We start from the raw sequence: 23,589 nt of genomic DNA on the forward strand, positions 1-23,589 counted from the left end.
GCCGTTCCTGCCGTTCCTTCAAAAACGTAACGAGTTACCGTTACTGTTCCACCGACCCTTAATGGAACGGTGGCGTTCCTCCATTCCTCCACAAAGGAACTAGTTCCAGGAACGCCGTTCCTTGTAACGGCGTTCCGTACAACACTGATGTGATGTAAGACAGCCCTGTCACTGCACGCTTTGCATTTATCTGAATACAGCCCTGGATGACATCGGCTGTAATCGGGGTGCAGCCGTGGCCACGCCACTGACTGCCATTTGCACAATGTCATGCCTGGGGCTGGCAATTTTTTTTTTCTAGCCTATAGTGGTCAATTATATCTCTGTAGAACACCAGCCTGTCCCTGACCGGCCGTCGTAACGTGCGAGCGTCTGTGTTAGGATGTTCGACACAGGCTCGGTCAACGAAACCTTGAACCACGTCATGCGCACACGCATTGCCGGCCAAGCCACAGCCGGAGCAAATTTTTTTAACACGCCACAGGAAGCGGAATCCACTTTATTTCCTCGCGTTCGAATAGCGCACGCCATCTGTTAGGACTTTCGGTAACTTCACGCCTCCCCTTGGAGCCCATGCTATTGCAAAAGTGGGACTGACGGTTGTCGATCACACACAATTCGTACAATTCGTTTCGGGACAGTTTCAATATAGCAAGAATGGCGACCGTTTCTTATTACCACACCCCTTAGGTAGAAACCCATGTACTGGCTGCGCGGAGAAATTCTGCATTGTACACAGCTCCACATTGAACAAATTATGACAACTAACGAATAACTGAAAATCTATTATGTCCATCAGTGTCATTACTATATTTGCTGACTTGGGCATCGCAGGGTAGTACCGCTAGTTAAGTAGATAATTGGTCTTAGCGACTGGCATTGCCAGCACTGAGGAGCTAAAAGCCGCGGCAACCGGATTGGCAAACTCGAAGTCTATAGCGCGAACTAGGCGCTTGTGCTTCCCACTGCATGGGCGAACGCCCGTGAACTGGCGAGGCGAACAGCACGCGCACGCCACAAATGCAATCACTTAGATTCCAGTCTTATAACGCGAGGGACGCAGGCGAAATTCCGACCTCCGGAAGTGTTTTTCCCCGGGTTCGTCTCTTTTTGTTTCATGCGATGGTGGTATTTTTATTTTGTTTTGATGTGCTCAATTTCGGGGGTTAGGTTATCGCTTGTTTAGTGGTTTTATAACTCATTTGTTATTTCCAAAATAAATGTGGGATTTTAAATGCGAATGCCTTTCTTAGTCGGGGGTTGTCGTGCTCCGTCGGCGTGCGCCTGCATTCCTCCAGCACGAGTGCACGTGAGCGTGCGCCTCGTAGTTCTGCCTTCGTCGTCGTCGTCGTCGTCTCGGCGCGGCGGACCCGCGCCGCTAGAGTCGGGGGTTGTCGTGCTCCGTCGGCGTGCGCCCGCAGGTGTTATCTCTCCGCGCTCCTCCTCGCCCCTAGCAACAGCTGTGGCGCGCCTAGCAACCGGAGCAGGTGGTAGCTCGGGCGGGAGTAGCGGAGGGCAAGGGGAGAGGAGGAGCGCGCTCGGGCGTGTGAGGGCGCTCGCATCGCGGAGCTCGGGCGGAGTAGCGGAGAGTGAGTAGAGAGGAGGAGCGCGCTCGGCCGTGTGAGGGCGCTCGCATCGCGGAGCTCGGCGGGAGAGAGCTCGCGCGCGGGGCGGGCGTGTTGCGCGGGTCTCTCTTTCCTCTCCGCGTACCCTCTCTCCGTTCGCTGCGCTCGGAAAATGTATATAAATGCAGTGGAGCGAACGCCTCTCTCCGCTTGCCGCAGCGCACTCATGGGTGCACCCAATGCATTCGCATTTCCGCACGATCGCCTTCGGGTAGGTGGGGGGAGTTTTTTTCTTCCCGTCTCGTAACTAGGTGGCATGGGAAGACGAGATAGAAAGGTTTCTCCACGCTATGGGCACCTAAATTCGTTGTTAGGTTTATTAAATTTTTTTTCGCTTTGAAATGAACGCATCTGGCTTTGATACCTGGGGAAATTCTTATATGGCGTTTATTCCTTGGAGGTGTGGCACACTGCGTGCCAAGAAAACCTTTTTTTCATTCCAGTTGGCTGCACGTGTTATTGTTCCCCAGTACTCAGCCCCAGTGGTTAGGTTGCCGGCTTCACGGCGTAAAGGTCCCGGTTTCGATTCGCGGGACCACATTTTTTTTAAGGCGCACTCCCTCAACACCCGCTCATGGTCTTCTTGCCTCAGTGCCACTTTCCTTCACACTTCGGCACTCCACGGCAGAACTAAAAAAAGCGCTCCGCGGTCAAAAGGTGTTTCTTACACTTTATGGCTCAGAATTAGCAAAAATGTCGTTGACCAATTCGAGCAGAACACATATAAAAGTCAGAATCAATTCGAGCCGCATGTGTAACAATGCCCATAGTAACAAACGGGAATGATGAAATACAAATTATGAAATTCGCGAAAGACCTAATAACGGGGTATTAATAAAAAGTGAAAGATAAAAGTTATTCATAAGCTTTACACAGTGGAAAAGGTTTTACCCTCCATTATTAACCAAATTTTACTAGCCTGTGTCATTCCAGGTATGATGAGAATAAGTTTGATTAGTAAAACACGTTTTTGTGCCAGTCAAAACCAAATTCAATGCCAAATTCAAAGCCAGTCGTTAATGCAACTTGGATAACTACTCGCTTTATCCACTTTATGCTTTGCGAGATTTCGTAAAATAATGAACTCTTTCAGCATGCCGCCCTTCTATAACTTGTAACAGACTAACAGCTCGGCCTTTTATCTTAAGTTATGAATAAAGCTTTCCTTCTCCATACAACACACATGTTGACTGCTACACACCACCCCATTATTAACGCCCTTAGAGAGCGAATTTACCATACGCTCCAGGCATGCTGCCTAAATATCACATGTCTAAAGACAGTGCTTTACCTTGGCTAACAACTACCAAAAGCTAGCACATGCAGTCACGGAGCGGGCACTCTCCATTTTATCTGACATGGGTGACATCCGATACAGCCAGGAATTCTTAGGCCGCGGCTTCCTGTGAAGCCTCTAGGAAACTTTCATTCTTTGGCCCAATATCAAAATTTTATCCGGCCATTTGTCATTTAAATGTGATAGAGGATAAACGTGAAGAAAACTTAGCTGTGCAAAAGGGTATAAATAGCAAAAAAGTAGACTCGAATTTTCCTAGGCATTGAACTGTTGATTTACTTGCTTTACTCTGAATATGACAACTTTGAAAAATATAGAGGCACAAATAAATGTATTAAAGATCTGAAGAAAAGAAAATAACTCACAAGGAGGCAAACTAGCTCTTGCAGTAGTTTCCTTGGAACCAGATTTTACAGCACCTGGAACTTGAAGAAAACAGAGCAATTATAAAAAAACTTATTGGAAAAGGAACTTTAAAATTCATAGCATTGCATTTAAGAAAGGTGTAGACCATGATGAAGACCTGACTTTTACTTCCCGCAAACTCCCCACTGAACGGTTTAGTGGCTAGGAGATTAAAGTGGCACACAGCATCAAGGTAAAAGAAGCCGTTATTCCTCCCGTACTTGCACGACGAAAGAACATTGATAAAACAAGTTGTACTTTTTTTCCCGGCACGAAACGGCCTCGTTGCTAAACACCATGTGGTTCCAAGGCTTGGAGAGTTAGAAACAGGTTCCGAATAAAAAATATGAAATGCTCATAATCTTTTCATCATTAAAAATTCGTAGCAAATAAACAAGGATGGCCATTCGGGCACATAAAAACGTTTTTTAGGCTAATACACAGAAACTCCAGGAGACTACGCAAGCACTCGCATTGCCTAAATATTTTTATTGCCTGCATTCCGATCTTTAGTTGTCCTTACCTTCAGAGAAGCTACTATCACAGGAACACTACCAGACATTTTTATTGATGGCAGTAATTTTTATTTCGTATAGACAGGAAGAAATGTCAAAGTGCGATGGTGTTTTCATATTGTGTATGGTTGTGCGATCGAGAGCGTGGTAGTTATATTGCGACTGAAGTATTAGCCTTCAGTGTTCCCACTCCACAAGGTCCGTTTTAGGTTGTGCTGTATGAGTACAGGGCACCAAATAGAAGTACTGCATTCTTCTTAGTTGCTTTCAGTTTTGAAGAAGCACAGCAATAACGTGACAACTATAGTTATGACTAGTACAAATACACGGAAAGCTGATGCAAACAACTAACAAAAGTAAACGAACGGAAGCAAACGAATCAAAATGGAAGCAAACTAACGGATGCAAACTAACGAAATTGAGAATCCAATTCAATATTTTACACCCGAAGGAATGGTATGCGGCTGGTTGGCGCTGATATTTATTGGTCATATTAGAATTTATCATGCCTCTCTCCGAAAATTGTTCGTAGACTTTGGGCGAGGACGTACACTTTACTTCGTTTGCTTTTTCTTGCAATCAGCAGCGTATAAAAAAACGGCTGTCTTCGATGCTGCTGCCATGCTACGCTTGAGTTCATTTTAAAGTACGACAGGGTACTGATCTTACGTGCACACTTTCTACGTTTCAGCCCTGAACAATCTAATGGTACACTTACATTGCTTTTGTCTTTCGGGTTAAACAGAGTTGCTCCGCCACGCGACATGCGTTGCTCTGATTCGTTAACACCGGTACGGTACGTTTTTAGCAAAAGGTGGCGCCAATGTGGCTATGACAACGAAGAGGAAAATGCTATTTAGAGCAGAAGCTTTCCTGCTGATTTAGACTTAGGCGCCCGCGCTCGTCATTCCGCTGTTTGTGGCACCTTAGCTTTTCTACGAGAGGCATCCTATTTAGCAAAGTTCTTTTGTGGTTTTGTCTGTCTCCTCACAGAGGGCGGCATTTTTTCGCAGAAAAACGCAGAAAGCTAACTATGGTTTTACCGTCACCTTGCGCTCCAAAATGTGATTTCATCCTCCCGTCTCTTCAAAACGCTTCCCAAGAATCACTACAATGACGCAGCAAACACTATTTCGGAAGACGAAACATTGTAAATTCAGAAAGAAAGCCTGCTGTTTCGTCTGAATCAAAGCTGCGTGCGGAGAGTTAATCGGTACCCATGGAAATTAGTGGTCACCGAATTTATGCTAACGGAAGGGGCAATAATATTCATTAAAAAAACAATATTACAGTCGGCTTGAAGAAAATCCTTCCCTTCAAAACAATTCTGGATACTGAGCTGGGTCGTCCGAACAATATCCTGTCGTCACAAAAGTAGGTTCCCCGCCACAGTTCTACTTCTCCGCAATGGCTTACATCGCGATCGAACACATTCATTGTTTGGCGGATAATTAATACTGCTCGCACCATGAAGTTAGTACAACCTTACCCGCAGCTGCTGGAGACACATTCCCCGGCAAAAAGAAACCATGCCGTCCTATGTGTATTCTGCGGAATCGAGGGCAACCAGTTCGGCTTCACAGTAAAACATCCATACCGAAGTCGATATTGTGACGGAATCCCCTCTGGCCGTAAAGGTGCGTAAATAACAAAAATGAGACGCCAACGACTCCAAAAAATTATTTTTGACGTTTTGTCCCCGTGTTAATAGTGAAAAAGGACTCTGTGCAGCAAGCCAAAACGCCAAGAATAATTTTTCGGACTGGTCGGCGTCTTTTTGGGGTTTTTTCCTAAACATTGACACCGTAGTCGGATGCGAGGAAGCCAGGTTCCCAAATTTGAGAAGCTCTCAACCTACATTCCTTTTTCCCGTTGAAACCGCGAATGTGTATCGGCCGTTCCGTAAAATGTACTATCAAGCAGACAGGTCAAGGAATTTTTTGGGGCTTACACCAACACGTGAATCAACGTGAGGTAGGAATTGCCCGATGCGATGAACCAATAGACACATATTTACCCAAACTGGCGGCTGACCCTCTCTGGGAACGCCTTAACCTACGTACGTGTTGGAAATCTGAAATCAGTCAAACGTCAGCGAAGATGGATCAAACAAATTAAATTGTCGATCAGCATCAAGCAACACGCTCACTTGTGGTTAGCTTAACCGGTTAGGATACCCAGCTATAGAAGCCATCCAACCAGAGACCTTGTAAGTTTTCCCTGTCTTAAATGCCATATCAGACACCGAACTCTTCTCTTCGGAACGACTCCATGAACAGTGCGGATGGTAAAGTAATAATAGGACGCCTATGGAGCACACGAAAAAGCTTCCTTCTTGTGCTGAAACATTGGGGAATTTTTAAGGCTTTGCAAGCCAGCATCCCAGCGCTAGTCGTCCTCATCGCCGACTGAAACATCACTTCCAACTCTCGCCAAATTCAGGCCATAGCAAATTGCTCTGCCAGCATCGTCCAACTATGCCCGCAAGAAAATCTTCGACATTCGCTAGGGCTATCACAGACCTTCATCTCGGGGCCAACTTGTTTTGCAGAAATTGAGGTTTACCGCCAATTATCGAAAATATTTTCGATTTTTGTTCATTCCTCGTCCACAACATTGAAAAAGCAGAAATTATAAGAAATAATTCCGGAGATATTTCGCGTAAAAGTGTTTCGCACTAAACAATATTTCTGCAGATATTGGCATCGTATCTGAGTTTTGCGTTGCAATCTTTGTGTTCTGTAACGAAAAATGTTTACCCGATACGTTTTGGGCAATCTATCATTGGTATTCATGCCACTCATGCACTCAAATTAAAACTCGCAGGAGAGAATCGGCGGTGTCCTTGACTGCAACATCTCCAATGAATGCAGCTTAATCTTTTCGCCTCAGCCGACTTATCGCGGCCCCGCCATACACTGCCCTGTCTCCCTCTTTTCAGGAGTTTGCACATATTTTTGAATGGTTTATTTGATTAGTGACAGGCATTGAACATTGAAAGTAATTTTTTTTTGAACCAGTCAACTGAAACAACTCCATTTGTAATGCGTTGTAAACGTTTTAATGCATTGTAAATAGTAAATGCGGCGAAGTCAACGGCGTGGAGCCTCCACTGTTTCAATTTGAGTATATATGTTAGTCCAAAGCTCACAAAAAAAGAGTCCTTACCGGTAGTTCTGCAAAGCTGACCAGCCCTATCCGACGAATGAGTGCGGAAGGGTGTGCCCAGACGCAAATGTGAGTGCTTTCATCTCACTGAAGTGAGAAAAGTTGAACCCCTTTTGCTCAGTAATTTGGGTCATTGGGCGGAAAAATCCAGGCCTGGTTGTGAAGCAGCAGAACCGCAGATTAAGCTGACATCCATTACAGAAATGAACTCGTCAATTTAAAAAAAAAACGACGGACAAGATAACCCGCGACAGGCGGAAGACCGATCTAGGGACGCCGCTAGACGCGCTCTCCAAGGGCTATCGCAACAATCAATATTTTAGAATTATTCGACATCACCTTCAGTGCAATTTATACAAACCTACGGGACGGGAAACGTTTCTGAAAGCTCGGCGCACACTTTGGTCGTCGTCCGTTTCGCCTTGGCCACTCCAGGCTGTGCTGAAAGCGGCACGACGGGGCATGACGTGATCAAAGCTGAATAGTTGGCGAATTCAGTGACTCTTTGCAAGGATTGACATTAAGACAGAAAAAAAGCAAACACTTACGATGGTGGACTAAAGGTTCATCCCCCAACAATCTTCTCGTGGGAGGGAGTGAAAGTAGAAATAAACTGCTGCGAGCCGACTAAGAATTCGGCGATCTTTTGTTTAGCCTAATATAATGATAGGATAAGCTACGAGTGCCTTTCCACCGAAAACAGAAGCGTTCGTTGGCTGCAGACATCAAGACACCGCGAATGGAAATGTCCCCCTTTTGGTGTAGACCGACCATCAGGACTCGCTACGGAGCCAGCTAAAATTTGACGAGCAAAAATAGATCTGAAATGACCCTTATTGAACGAAGCCTGGCAATTCTAGTTAGGCGACTAAGCGTGGAGAATTCGAAGACGTTCCAGGAGTGAATCATCAGCACGTACCAGTACGAGCAGCCCAGGCTGCCTCTCAAAATGTAGGACGACCACCGGTGCTCAATTCACGAGCATTGTCCCGAGGCCATCAAGCTCACAACTAGCGCAAAATTCTGGAACGCCAGTACGCCGCGCCACCTGAACTGGATGTCGAACAGACACCACGTTTGGCATGTGGTGCACAGCCCTTTAATCTAATCAAGACACTAGTAAGCGTTGTTTGCGCGGGAGGTTGTTAAATCCTCCACTGGGTATGCGCCCATCATTATAACTATCGGGAACAGCCTCGATCTGTCATTAAAGCGTTCATCTCTATTTTGGGCAGCCATTACTCCTGTCTGCCTAGCGTGGTTCTTCCGCTACAAGGATTATCCCGCAGCGTATAATTTTTGCCCATTCGGCCTCTGTGGGGCTGATGGGATCAAGAACAATTTCAGGAAATAATTTTATCGGCCCGATAAAAAGAATGTACTTCTTTAGTACTGTTGAAAATTGTCAACGTGTAAAATGGGTGTTTGAGTTAGGGTTATATTAGGATGTGGAATCGAACTCTCCAACCTAATGTAACAACCGAGTCAAAAATTTCCTTCAGGTGGACCGAGTACCTCCCTCGCAATGACCTGTCTTCAACTTTCACATTCGGGTAGAATAGCCTACGACTCAGTTTGGATTTCAAAAGATTCAATGGTTGTACCTTTTGAAGTCTAAACAGTGCGATAGCACGTGGTTTCACTCAGGCGTAGAATCCCTACGGTCGTACACTGGTTTTGGACATCTGTCTGTGTGAATGAGCAGAGCCATAACAGAGTAGTGACCGAAGCACATGCTCGTGAATTACGCCAAAGGCAAGACTGTCAGCTGGCGATGTGCAGGCTCGACGAATGGGACGAGGAGCTACGTAGAAGATTTCTGATGTATAATAGCAAGACGCATGGGGTCAGGATTCCTAACATATTCGGGCCTACGTGCGCATGAGCTGTCACTTAAGATTTTGCGTTACGTTGATGCTGCCAAGTAGCTTGACTACTATTCCTCACAATATTTCGAGTAACTCCATACCTTAGTTTCGGTTCAACATTTGTTCGCGCTGCCATTCAAAACGGCTTTAAATATAGGCGACGCGGGGCATGCAGTTGGTTTCACATACGGCGTAGAATAAAGCTGGCTGCTATATTATCACAATTTTTCACCCTGGCTATGTGGGCGTCTTGAGAAAACTCGGCAGCATATTAGATAGAGAAGCTTTATATAGAAGCTTTGGTTTGGAGCAAGGAGGTTGTATAAAACTTCTGGAGTGGAGGGCTCCCATAGCCGGCAACGCGGGGACGTGAAGCCGGCGAAACCGGTCGGCGGCCATATTGCCGTGGGTAGAAAGGGCGCTTAGCTGGTAGGGACGCTTAGTGTTTTGCGTGTTCCTTTGGGTTTACACGGGAGATACCGATACCTAAGTTGGATTGTTCGATTAGGTTATTTGATGGAAGCCTTTATTTCGCCTTTCGCATAAACTATTGACGTGATTCGAGCAGCGAATTAGCGTTTGCATCTCTTTAATTGGTCAAGAGCCGTGGTGAAGAGCCTACTTCTGTGCTAGTTCTGTGCTAGAAACACCACTATTGCTTTGATTTCAATAAAATCCGCCGCGGTGGCTCAGTGACTGAAGCGTTGTGCTTCTGAGCACAAAGACGCGGGTTCGATTTTGGGCCGCGGCGGCCGCTTTTCTGATGAAGGCGAAAAGCAAAAACGCCCGTGTGTTCGAGATTTCGTCGCACGTTAAAGATGCCCAGGTGGTCAGAATTTATCCGGAGCCCTCCACTACGACGAGCCTCATTGTCTGCGTTGCGTCGGTGCATTAAAACGCCATAATAAATCAATCTTTCATTTGAATAAACGTTTATTTGGTGTCAGTAAGGTTATAGGCCGACCCTTAAATATTAAAATTACATGTTACACACCATGACAAGAGGTGCCGCCTGAAAACGGCTGCTCATTACCGCATTTCACGCTGGAAAGTGCTGTACCCCTCTGTTCTAGAGTGATTAGTGGGCGCTTGCTTCTTCTAGCAGCAGTGCGGGAATTTATTAATGTTAATCACGCAACTCTCACACCCAAACAAGCTTTGTCGGAACTGTGTATCGAGACGACTTGTTTTTAAACAGTGCTGCGACATGCAAGTTTTTTGGTTCACACGACATCCCCATTGATGGTACATGCACAAGGCCAAATTAAGCAGCATGCTGAGTTACTATGCGGCCCACACTTTAGAATTCTCTGTTTCCGTTCATCGCTGCTATTTCTAGTTTTTCCTTTTTACAAATGTATGTGTAGTACCCTTAAGCTGGTCACAGCTGTTTCTTTATTCAGGGTACACAGTCTATACGATTGATGCACATTCCGTGTCTCCCTTGCGCTGTTTTTTGTTCTCTTTTTCAGGAGGTTACTTAAAGGGACACTGAAGTGATATGTAAACATTGCGGGATTACTTGCGCAAGTTGTAGTCCGGAGTCCCCAGGCCACGTTTCGACCACCCTGGGCGCGTTTACGCGATTTTATTTAGTAGAAAAATTAATTCGAAAATGCTGTCCTCCTCTCTTTACGCTCGCCCATTTTCTGCGGCGTTTTCGTGTGACGTCAGGAGGGGATAAGCTGGCAATTGGCTGCGCAACTGCACGGCTCCCCGGCCTTCAGACAGAGTCAGTCGGCCCAGCGTTTCGTCCGCCGGCCGCCGACGGGTCGTCGCCATTCGTTCGCTCAGTTGAAACGAAGCCAGGACACGTTTGTGAATGGTAGAATTTGCCTTTCTTTACTTGGTTAGTTTGTACACTGTATCTAGCTCCAAGTCAAGGTCGCTTCACACAAGCGCTGCACAAGCGCACATGCGACGCTTCGCTGACTGGTATGCCAGTAGGAAAATATAAGGCCTCTTGAAGGCGGGACAAGAGTCAGCGAAGTCAATATAGGTACTAAGGAAATAAAATCAACTGATATTAACCGTACAGCGTAAAACTAGGGTGCGGGAAGCACTTTTTTGCGCTGGGCGAAGAAGCACAGCGGTCAGCAGCACGACTACGCATCTGCGAACGCTTTTCCGTCTTCGAAATGCAATTGCTAGACGTGAGCTACTGTGGAAACTCGGGCGACGCTTACTGCAAGAGCGCAATACAACAAATAGTCACCTAAGCTGCTTGAAATGTCAAAACTAAAAGAAAAGTGTAAACTGGTTGTACAATATATACCCTATATTACCAACGCCTGCGGAGCCCGCTCCGTGGCCGAGCGGTCTGGGTTGCTAGGTATGCAACCGCAAGTATTTTGCAAGTCACTAGTTCGAATCCCCGCGGGTACGTCTTTTTTTTTTTTGTAAGTTAACTTTTTCGTTTTCCGCCGATGTTTTCTATATTGAGTTCACCTTTTTTTGGGCCGCAACGTTCATGGCTCCACGAACTAGTTCACAAAACGCGCGCAGGCTGGCACTGGCGCGCTAGCGAGTTCTCGTTGGCGTGCTGTTGCCATAAGCACTGACTGCTTGCAGGCAGTGGGCACAGGCCAGAATGAACGGACCCTTGGCCTGGTGCGAACACGCTTTTTATGACACAGGCATGAGGGAGGCAAGCTCCAAATATGGGGGAAAAGCGCATGACATTTTGGCGTCTGCGGGTACGCGGAGGGCGTTCATGCACTGCGTAGGTTTCGGCTAGTGAATGCTACGATTCCAATCCGTCCTAGGAAGCTTATCTTTATGCATTTTTACAGCTGACAACATGGCAGAAGCGCGGTACGATGATTACTGAGTTATTGAGAATGCCCATCCAACAACGCCAACGGTTGTGTTTTACAGAACCGAAACCGAAACCGAAACTTGTTTGGTTGCTCACCTTGGGCATCGTCCAATCACGGTGCCCGCTCCTCCTAACGTCACAGCTTTAGTTGGTGCGGCCGCCGCAAACCGCGCATGGTAGTTTTTCTTCTTTCGCGCTTTGTAAAATAATTACCGATTTGTCAACCGAATAAACGATGAAAAGTGTGCTAATTTGAGCCAGTCTACGCAGTGCAAGCAAAAACGGGAGCTTGACAAATTCACTTCAGTGTCCCTTTAATTACATTCTCAACTTCGGGAACCACGCACATTCGCACGCGATCAACCCGCTATTGAAAAGAAAACTGCGCACCGAAGGTTACTGTTGGCGTTCGCAGCCTCGCTAACCGTGTACGTTTGCACGCGAGTAGCGCCTGCTGTTGATTAACACGGAGACGAAGAACGCGGGAGAGCATTGCATCAATGAATTGTACAAAGCTAAGCAGAATGGCTCGGCTAACCTCGCCTTTACAATTCAAATCCAATGAAAACCCTGCGAGTACTCGCGTAAGGCGGGCTGAGCGCAAATCAAATATTCGACGGCACTGCCTTGGTTTCTGTCGTTACTACACAGGGTGGTCAATTTTAAGTGGACAGGTTTGATTATAATTACACGCTTAAATGTCCGTAAAAATCAACTCTACAGTGATGTTATGCACCCAGGAAAAAACAAAGGAGGTGGTAACTATTGATGTTGGTGGCCTGATTAACTAATAATCATTAATTATCGTTTAATGGCTGCAGTAAACAGGCAGGTTTGTATTGCAAATTTAGGCGCAATCGTGTTTCTGCGCAGTATCATTTAGCAGAAATCTTCAAGCGCATCTGTACTCCGATATTGAACTGCGAAGTCTAATTGCCGTTCGCATGATTACGTATGCAAGACAGTGAGGACCGGCACGAAGCCCCACCTGCCCATCCCACACACTTTTGTGACGTGCCTGCCGAGAATGGTTTTTAGGTTAACTAGGTTGACTACAGGGTGGAGGCATAGACAAAAGTGATAACTGGCGCCCTTTCCGTATTGGCTGGCGTTATCGCAATCTGCAGTACTCGGAATCGCTATCGAAACACGGTACAAACGGGCGGAGCTCTGCGCCGGTCATCGTGGTCTAACATACGTAATCATGCGAAGGTCAGTTAACCTTCGCAGTTCGGATGCGGTAGAAGAATTCTGCCGAATGAAACTGCGCAGAAACACCATTGCGTCTAACTTTGCAATACAAACGGGCCTGCTTACTGCAGCCACTAAAAAAATTAATTAAACAATGTTAGTTAATTAAGCCACCGGCATCAATAGTTAGCACTTAATTCTATGTCCCCCAGGGCGCACAACTTCACTGCCGACGGGCTCTTCCCGTAAATCTACGCGCCTTATTTAAGAAAAAACACCTGCTTACTTCATTTTGATCACCCTGTATATACCTGAGCAAACACTCTGCATATAAATTGTGCGCAAGCAGAAATTGCGGGACACATCATGTGTGCTGCAATTTCGGCTTCCGCACTACTGCCATTGTTTAATTGTAGGTCACATGTTTGTTTAATAGTATTAAATAAACACGTGATCTCGCGCAGTCGTGCGACTACTGACCACCGTGAAAACATTTGCATATCGGCGTGAACAAGTGCGTAAACAGGTAGGTGGATCGGCACCATACTGCACAAATAGTGGGAAAGTGTCCACTAATAACGCTGTAGTACTCGTTAGACACAAAACGAACTGAGCGCAAGGTTATCCCCGGCGTCTTCTTCCCACGATTAGCGCAGCTGATTGCGACGCACGAGCACAGCATTGCTGATTTCTACAGCTTTGTAGCGTCCGAAGAATATTCACGACAAACTAAGCCATAAATGCACTCATGCGAGCGTGTAACACCGCAAGGCTCTCAGCAGGGAGCCGGCAGAACGCGACCGATGCGGTGCGGCTGCTGCAAGGAAGTTATACAACCTCCTTGGGCTGCTGCGACGGAGTGAGGTTTTTGCCCAAGGCAAGATGGCGCCCGTCGGCGTCAGTTCTCGAGAGCCGTCTCCACGCCAGAAGTTCTTACAACCTCCTTGGTTTGGAGTAGCATTCACAAGGCAAGTAACACTTGATGCTGGAATAATCCGTTCAAGACATATCCACCACTACCATTGTAAACTTGAGCTGTGCTTTACTTCACAACCATGTAGGACGAGTATGTACGGGTGCCAGTCTAGATAACAAGCAAGCAGCCAGTCGTCCTTTTGGGTCTGAGCCCATAGCAAGAAATAGCCAATTCTAGTGTCCACACTTGTTCGATAAATAAGGCTAGGACCTTACACTAGCTTTTACGGGCGTCGAAGAAGCGCATGGTAGAGGCTGAATTTTAAGGTGCCCCTCAGAAGCATCCCGATTGGAGATGCCTGATAATGATACACAGACCACGGCCACTCGATCTCCCATTTTTTGGTGCGGCCTCCGATTCGTCTTGCGAACAAAAGAACACGCGTGAAAGGATAGGTCGACACACTGGCCAGGGTGGAAGATGGGAAGAAAGCGCCTTCACATGGAGCGCCACCTCGTGCGAAGACTATATTTTTCCTATGCGACACGTTTACCCTACCGTCACCTGTTCAGGCTGCAACCACCCTTTTTTCGATGTGGCTGTTAAATTTACCAGTCTGTGAAGTAATTCACAGACTGACATTCACCCTATATATAGTATTCATAAATTATGAGAAACCTCAGCAGGTATTGAGGCCTTACGGAGCCAGGTTCTAGACGAGCATTATGCAAGAATACTAGAGGATATTTACAATGGATCCACAGCTACCATCACCCTTCATAAGGAGAGCAGTACAATACCTATAAGGGCACGCGTCAGACAAGGAGACACAATCTCTCCAATGGTATTCACAGCACGCCTATAAAAAGTATTCAGAAGATTGGATTGGGAACAGGTGGGAGTAAGGGTTAATGGAGAATACCGGCATAACCTCTCATTTCCTGATGACGTTGCCATGCCAAGTACTTCGGGGGACTAATTGCAAAGCATGCTTACCGCACTAGACAAACAGAGTAGACCCATGGGCCTGAAATTTAATATCATCATCATCATCAGCAGCAGCAGCAGCAGCCTATCTACGTCCACTGCAGGGCAAAGGCCTCTCCCATTATTTTCCAATTACCTCAGTCCTGTGTCAACTTTGACCAATTTATCCCCGCAAACTTCTTGATCTCATCTGCCCACCTAACTTTCTGCCGCCCCCTGCAACGCTTGCCTTCTCTAGGGATCCACTCTGTTACCCTTAATGACCAGCGGTTATCTTTCCTTTGCATTACATGCCCTGCCCACGTCCATTTCTTTTTCTTAATCTCTACTAATATGTCCTTAACACGAGTTTGTTCCCTGACCCACTCCGCTCTCTTCTTGTTCCTTAATGTTACACTTATCATTTTCCTCTCCATTGCACGCTGAGTCGTTCTCAATTTAAGTTGAACCCTCTTAATGAGCCTCCAGGTTTCTGCCCCGTAGGTGAGTACCCGTAAGATGCAGCTGTCATACACTTTCTTCTTCAGCGACAATGGTAGGCTGCTATTCATTATCTGAGAATGTCTGCCATATGCATCCCACCCCATTCTTATGCTTCTAATTATTTCTGCCTCATGGTTGGGATCTGGGGTCACAACTTGGCCTAAGTAGATATATTCGCTTACCACTTCCACCGCCTTGTCACCTATTTCAAAGCGCTGTGCTGTCCCGAGGTTATTGATCATTACTTTATTTTTCTGCATATTAATTTTCAGGCTCACGGTTCTACTCTGTTCGTCCAGTGCGGAAAGCATGCTTTGCAATTCGTCCCCCGAGTTACTTAGCAAGGCAACGTCATCAGCAAATCTGAGGTTACTGAGGTATTCTCCATTAACCCTTACTCCCACCTTTTCCCTATCCAACGTTCTGAATACTTCTTGTAAGCATGCTGTGAATAACATTGGAGAGATTGTGTCTCCTTGTCTGACACCCTTCCTTATAGGTATTTTACTGCTCTCCTTATGGAGGATGATGGTAGCTGTGGACCCATTGTAGATGTCTTTTAGTATTCTTACATAATGCTCATATGCCCCCTGGTTCCATAATGCCTGAATGACTGCTGAGGTTTCGACCGAGTCAAATGCTTTCTCATAATCTATGAAGGCTATATATACGGGTTCAGTATACTCAGCGCACTTCTCTATCACCTGATTGATCGTGCGAATATGGTCCATTGTTGAATAACCTTTACGGAACCCTGCTTCTTCTTTAGGTTGACTGAAATCTAAGGTTGCAGAAATTCTGTTAGCGATTACCTTGGTAAGTACCTTGTAGACGACTAACAGTAACCTGATCGGCCTGTAATTTTTTAAGTGCTTCATGTCGCCTTTCTTATGGATTAGGAAATCTAATATGCAGACAATTAAAATAAGGATCAATAACCTCGGGACAGCATAGAGAGTTGAGATAGGTGGCGAGGCTGTGGAAGAGGTAAGCGAATGTATCTATTTAGGCCAAGTTGTGACCCAGGATCCCAACCATGAGGCTGAGATAATTAGAAGGATAAGAATGGGGTGGAGTGCATTCGGCAGGTATTCTCAGATAATGAATGGCAGCCTGCCATTGTCCCTGAAGAAGAAAGTGTATGACAGCTGCATCTTATTAATACTCACCTACGGGGCAAAAACTTAGAGGCTCACTAACACGGTTCAACTTAAATTGAGGACGACTCAGCCAGCAATGAAACCGAAGATAGGTGTAAAATTTATGGACAAGAAGAAAGCGGAGTGGGTCATGGAACAAACGCGCATTAAGGACATATTAGTAGAAATTAAGAAGAAGAAATGCACGGGGGCAGGGCACAGGACCGGCATAATTGGAGATCAATGTAAGAGGCCTTTGCCCTGCAGTGGACGTAGATAGGCTGGGGAAGAAGATGATCATGATCATGAATGAATGAAATATATTGCACGCAATGTTTTAAAAATGTTACGCTCCGCTCTACAAGCAGATTCTCTCGCGAAACCGGGGACTGTGCAACGTCCTCCCGTTCCCAGGAAACCACCTGAATACTTCGCTGCGTAACATTTCCCGACAGGGAAGTGACAATGGAAGCCAGTCGCAGCCAAGCTACAAGAACATCATGTGCTCGCTTCCCTTTACCGCAGGCGATTTACATGTTGCTGTCTTGTTCCAACGAGCGATAACCTATGCTTCTCGCGCCACGTAACGCGTGAACGCAAGTGATAGTTTCGGGAAACCGGCATTAGCGGCAGAAAAGCAAAGCTTCATTGTCTAGAAGAACCCAAGATTGAACGCTTAGACACTGAATACCAGCCGCAAGAAAAAGTAGTCTTGGAATAGCGTGCAAGTGGTGAGGAGTGCTTGGTAAGATGGTCAACAGCTGAAAAATGCTAGACGACCCTTTGACCTGGTTGAGTATACCTCGCAGACAAACAGAAACCGACACCACCTTCAACTGAAAGTACAGAGACTTTAACGAGCGCTTGGAAAAGTTCAGCAAGCCTGTGATGAACATAGCAAAATATTTCGCCAATATGATTAAAACCAGGCTGTGCAACCTCTAAAGACCCTTGCGGAAGCCGCACAAGTAGAAAATAGGAATGAGAAATTTCTCGTACACGACATTATCAACTTTCATAAAGCGCGGGTGATTTGACATGAGTTCACGCTGCGCGAATGTGTGTTGTGGAAGGCGACATCTTGTAAATTTTACGTTTCTGTACGAGGATGAAAACTGCTGAATCTGCAGTGTCAAAGCACGCTACAAAGGTTCGTCGGATCTTCTACAGGAGAGACTGGCGTAACAAGACTAACAAAAAAATGGCTTCAAGTGCAGCGACAGAGCTTGCGGTCAAAATAAGAACCATACTGCACCCTCAATATTGAAGAACTGACAATACAGACAAAAGTAATTTACGCTCGTCAAGTTCTTGATATAGGCAGCGAAAATAAAAGCGGCGGTGCCACTGAAATAGCCGACAGGCTCCTTCATTTTGCCCTGCGGGGGTTTCCACGGCTTGCGTTAACGCCGTCGGGTATTTTTTTTTACGAGTAACCTGAAACCTGACTGTCTCCGTAAGCTAACGCTCAGAATGCTGAAAGCTGTCGAAGAGGCGGGATTCGTGATTATCCTGATTACTACTGTGCTTTTAGGAATGCACGATGACACTACAGCGCGTTGCGCCACATTTACAGTAAAAGTTCTTTAATTTTAACTGCAATGAAACGCCACCTACTTTCGAATTATTAAAATTTCAAACCAACGAAAGTGAAGTACAAAAGGCTTACAATGCGATTATAGAGCAGCAGAGCACGTCAAATACTGAATGCTTGAAAAGGAAGCGAATGGAGCCTGCTTTATCCTTGAAGGCCCAAGCCAGAACTTTTTGCATTAACGAGCGAATGTAGCCTAAGGCCTGCTTTTCCGGTACTCCAAAACTGCAGAAGAGACGGGGGGCATTCCACTCAGAATTACTCCCGATTGATTGCCGCACTGGTGCATCGTCGGCCACCATTTAGTGGCCACTGGCACCGACAGGTTCTACGCTACTGACATCATTATTGAAGCATTTGTCAGCACGCCTAACACCCTGAACTCGTGTTCCCATCGACGGAGTCCCAAAAGAAACTTCTTCCGAACGTCCGCCATAGGGGTTTTACATTCGTTTTACCCGATTTAACTTCTCTCTCCGTTGCTCTCTGCTTTGCGGTGGCGAAGCCTGGTGCGCAGCCAGCGAGGCCATTTCCCTGGAAGCGTGCCGGGCCCCAAGCCGCCGGCGCGATGGGGCGTAGTTCAAGTTAGCCGCGGTGGAGGCTACTCGCGTTCGAATTAACGGGCTTCTCAACACATAAGTTTCTATGGACACTTAGCCGGACCGAATTGTAGAGTTCTAAATATACATGAATTCGAATTATTGAGAGTCCAATTAACGAGCTTTCGCCGCACTACGGAAAAATGACCCAATGTTCTTGTGATTTGGCTGGAAACTCCCGAACAAGACCCTAAGAATGAATCTGTTTTCGTTCCGTCACCGCTGGCTTCCTTGCCGAGCCGCCGCCGCATCCTCGATTGCGAATGCCACAGGCGACGAGCCGGAGTGAAACGGAACTATCGCTCGTACAGTCACAGAGGAGCATTCGCAAGGCGGCACCAAAGGTGGGGCGGGGACGGGGGGGGGGTCATCGAGTGGCTGGGCACAGAGAACCAGTTTTTAACACTAATCAGTATAGCAAATCGTTATTTTGCGGGTCCCTTGTTAAAAATACTAAGAAAATGACGAGCGCACGTGAGCGCGAGCTTCGCGGCTACTGCCCGACAGTTAAAAAGCACGGGAATGCTGAGCGCTCGTTTGTGCGTGCCTGACGGCGGCCGCCACGCATTCATGGCGCACGTTTGTCAAGCCAAGCATATCCACTTAAGGAGATTGGCTAAGATTGCGGTGACCGCGCCAAAGTTAAAAAACAAGAAAATGCCGAGCCATGTGTGTGCGCGCCTCGCGGAGACCGCCCGGCGTACCCGGCGGACGGTTGTCAAGCCAGGCGGTCCGCTTAAGGTGATCAAGGAGACGCCAAGATTGGCAAAATAAAACTGCAGTGTTCGCCCTAACCGCGGAAGCGCTTCCTCGGATGGAGAAAGACACGTCATAGCGTACGCCCCTTTAAGCTCATGTCCAATGATTATCACTCTTAAAAAATAAAGGAAGCTCACACTTAAATAAACAATGATGGAGAAAAGTCCGTTGCGGCAGCGAAAAATAACAGATTGGGTGCAATCGTCCACTTAAACCGTCGAGATGGTAGTCCAGGTTGCGCACAGCTTCGCTACCTTCAAGTCTAACGCGTTAGTATGAGCTTCCTTCATTTTTTTCTTAGGAACATGCACAGAAGTTTCATTTGAGAAAAAGAACAAATTTCTACTCTAAATTCCTTCTGAGACCACATTAAAAAGGGAATACTTACCCTCACTGTAAACAAGCCATGGTACACAAAGCAAAATAAAAATGTGAGCGGTGTGCATCCCGCAGTATGCCTCTGGCATACTTGCCTATCGAACTACAAGGGCTTCTTTTGCACGAAAAGTGCCATGAAGTATAGATATATGCACTGAAAGAGTGGACTAAACTTGCGTCATAGTTTGCGAGAAAGTGGGCGCTCGCAAAATCTCACAAAGCTTTTTCTAAACGGGTGGTTGTTTGTTACCGTGCAAGCTATATCCACGGAGAACATTTTTCGTGCCGTTTCGGCGGCAATGCTGTTTTGTGGGCAACGCATCAGATGTGCGCACAAAACAACAAACGAATTACATTGCGGCAACAGCACTTTGTTGGAACCTCCGTTACTGGGAGAAGGATCACCGATTGTTAATGCTTCTCCTCAGTTCTCCGAACTTTAGCTCATAACGCCCTTTGTGTGCATTTAGAGACTGGTTATTCCTCGATACTCTTATTAGTTAAACACAAACAACGCTTCTTGAACCTCTCACAGTGCTCTGAGTCGCAAGTTCGATTAAATTGACTATACGTTGTTGTATTCGTAGCTAGAAATCTGTTTATCCTCTATAGGGCGAGTATGGTATGTATCGCTTAATTAACACTAATTGCTGCAGACTTTGGTATATGTTTAGCACCACAGCCTTCCCCAGGTTGCGAAAACAGCGATGAGATTCACAGATTATTTTATTGTGGTAATAAGGATAGCAGTGCAAATGTGCAATTTCAAATTAAGGAGTAAGTCTGTAGCATTTGTTTTCTCTTTCTTCTTACTTACACTGAAGACGTTTCTTATGAGTCGTAGCTGTGCTCATGATTTTTTCTTTGAAAAAGTCTATCTTGTAGCAGTCGCAACTAATTCGCCTTCATCAACAATACTGGGCGATTTTTACAGCCATGCTGTTTAAGCGGGCGGTTGGGCAAGCGAACGTACGCAAGAATACCTCGCCAAGCGAGGGAGGCATCCCGCGCGGCGGCACCGAAGCATTACCGTTGATTCGCCTCGCCGCGGTCGGGTCGGACTCATTTGCCCCCTTTCGGAGGCGTGATACAACTGGTACAAGAGCTATTTAAGAAATGTACCGCACGGTAGCTCGCCTTATCGCTTGCTGCGAGAAGTTGCACAGTTTAGATGGTGCAAAGAGGATATTTAATTCCAATATGAAAGCCAAACGTCCGAGAAGCGATAACGTTAATCAAATTCTCAATTATCGTTTTGCCCGCCCGACCACACAAGTCGAACGGTGGCAACGAATTAGATAAAACAGTTTGAGCAAACGCTCGTGCCTCTGAGCCCTCCACTAGTCTTGGACTTTCCCCGCAAAGCCGCTGGGCACGCGTACATTGTACATAACATAATGAGCGAGTATTCATTGCTCCTTGGGGGCTAACGATGACACCCTGCAGAAAACCCGAAAAAGTTACTGGGCATAATCACGGAGAAAACTTGTCCGAGTTTCTAAGAATAACCATGTGAGAGAGAGGGGGAGAGCTCTTTATTAGAAGAAAGCAGACAGCTCTGCTGTCATGTATTCGCCAACATGCTACTGTGCAGAGATGGCGTGAATGAAATAAAGGCCTTAAAGGAAGCAGGGCGAAAGAGGAAAAAAAAAGAAGAGGTAAAAATAAGGTAGCATGGTGGGTTTCGTGCCTTGCGTAAAAGTCCAGGTGGTCTCACAGGATGACGATTTATAGTTCTACAATGCCTCTGCGACGTCGATGTCATGTAAAAAAACAAAAACTGCAAGTAATACCTCTCACTGGGATGATGATGATGACCATGGTTCAAGAAGAGCTTTCAATCAAAAACGTTCGTTGTTGAGGCACTCGATCTTCTTGGCGAGGTGGTTCCTTTCCTGGCTGCACGCCGGAGACTCCAATGAGATGTGTTCAACCGTTTTTGGCGAACCATAGTTATCACAATAAGTGTTTGTGGTTTGATCGAGACGATCTCTGTAGGAGTTCGTAACTGCTACGTTGAGGAGCAACCGATAGAAAAGCGTCTCAAGGCGACGTCGGATTCGCTCTGGAAGTCTCATTCTCAGGTCACAGTCTATATGGTACAGAAAGGAGTGATGAATTTCGAGGGAAGACCAGAGGCGGTTTCGTTCCTCTAAGGCAAGATGCTTTGGTAGCACTGCAGCCTCATGCTTTGTAACGAAAATGTTCCTTACATTGCGCAGTTGTAGCCCTCTGTGAGCCGCCTCATTTGCTTTCTCCTTGCCGAGAATGCCACAACGTGCTGGTATCCATGGTAAGGTCACACGATGCCCGGCGGCGTAGGCTAGATGGTGCTTGTAAGTGACGTCGCGGAATGCATGGTCGTGGAGGCTGAAGCAACTGGCGTTCCGTAGGGTTGGCAGAGCTGTCTTCGAATCTGTGAATATTGCCCAATCTTCGGGTGGGTACGAAGAATGTAGCGGAGGTCTAGCTTAATCGCGTAAAGCTCGGCGGATGTGGATGAAGTTGCACGTTCAATCCAGTAGGACAGCGCTGACAAACCATAGACGCCAGATCAACCACTGTGAAGTGTACATTACCATCCGTAAAAATGTGGGACGTATATGAACAACAGCCACTAATGTGTGGAAGCGCGGGTTGAACGTGGAAGAGTTGAGGGAGAGTTTCCGTTTAGTTGATCGGCCAGAAGCAAGAAGCAGCTTGATGCGGCAAGAAAGGAAGGAAGTAGGCAAAATTTATAAAGAGAGGATGGCTCGAAGCCGGACGGGAAAAGAAAGGAATAATTGTCTGCGCCCTTGCCTTGGCCTTCCGAGGCGCTCTTCCTGTGCTGGTACTGTTGCGGAGGCTGGTTGGTTGCCCTCAGATGTTCTTCGGCCGCAAGAGACATTCTGAATATACCTGAGGTATCGATTGCACACAACAACCAATCATTTCACCCGTGTTGTACAACGCAACGAAAGTTCCAGCTTCGCAGAGATGGTAAACTCTATTAACATATCTGTACCATCCCAAGCGGGACCAACCATGGCATCTTACATCTACCCCTGGACTATGTCACCTGTGTGCATAACGCATAACCATGCATAAACATATCCGAACCAAAAATAAGCTAGGTTGGGCAACCAATTTTGCTGTTTGCCAAATCTTCGTGCCACAAGTGCGAAGCTGCCCCAATTTTTTCTAGTGTCATTATTAGAACAGCAACTTTACAATGAAGCCTAATTTTTTGTCCATAATTCTCTTGATGAGCAATCATCTATTTATGATGTTGATAGTAAAGCCATCGTCGCCACTCTAATCATCATTTGCAGCGCGTGGCCATTAGCATGGGCTGTTCCACACGCCAGATCACAAATGACACCAACGAGCGCATGGCCGTTTGTATTTCGTCGCCGCACCCACATGAACCATGTTTACGCACCCAGCAATGAATGTAAGCCGACCTTCTGGCCCAGTTCTACGGCCACCAGCATTCTTTACAAAATGCGAGACCTCACTCACGACGGGTTCAAAATACGACTGGTTTCGACTCCTGCTCACACACATGAAGCGCACGGAAATCAGTTGGTGCAAAATGCTGCATGGGAGTGTTTACACAATCCTCCCATGGTTCCCGCATCCATCCAGGAACAACCTGACCAACAACAGGCATAAGAACTGGAGTGGGAGCAAAAATATTGTCGAATTAAGAACCTCAGCCGGCAACGGCTTGCCGATGCCTCACCATCTAGTTTCCTTACTCCTCTGCAGTTCCTGCCAAGAACTAGATTAATTTTTGCTACTAAAGTCTGCGCTCACTCAGCCTACATTCCGGACATCATCTCCAAATGATCAACGCCTAGACACA

The 23,589-nt window shown here is 46.5% G+C and overlaps 1 protein-coding gene across 14 annotated transcripts in view; it reads right to left on the bottom strand.

The window, feature by feature from the left end:
- Nucleotides 1–19,972, bottom strand: part of LOC144166588 (uncharacterized) — a 152,050-nt gene extending 132,078 nt beyond the window's left edge. For 4 of the 14 annotated variants that reach the window (XM_077696095.1, XM_077696094.1, XM_077696093.1 and 1 more), the window contains exons 1-2: nt 19,753–19,836; nt 3,288–3,341 (exon numbers count right to left, since the gene is read on the bottom strand). Coding sequence is in view for 9 of the 14 variants with exons in the window: in XM_077696090.1 (XP_077552216.1) it covers nt 3,288–3,347; nt 19,753–19,831 (139 nt within the window). In the remaining 5 variants the exon portion in view is untranslated. Of the gene's footprint in view, nt 1–3,287; nt 3,348–19,752 lie in introns of all 14 variants that reach the window. The other 10 variants (XM_077696089.1, XM_077696086.1, XM_077696090.1 and 7 more) reach the window with 9 other exon arrangements.
- Between the last annotated feature and the right edge of the window lie 3,617 nt (nt 19,973–23,589).

The sequence above is a fragment of the Haemaphysalis longicornis genome, unplaced genomic scaffold, assembly GCF_048455015.1.
Source record: "Haemaphysalis longicornis isolate Haplotype H1 unplaced genomic scaffold, Haemaphysalis longicornis Haplotype H1 scaffold_18, whole genome shotgun sequence".
Lineage (NCBI taxonomy): Eukaryota > Metazoa > Arthropoda > Arachnida > Ixodida > Ixodidae > Haemaphysalis > Haemaphysalis longicornis.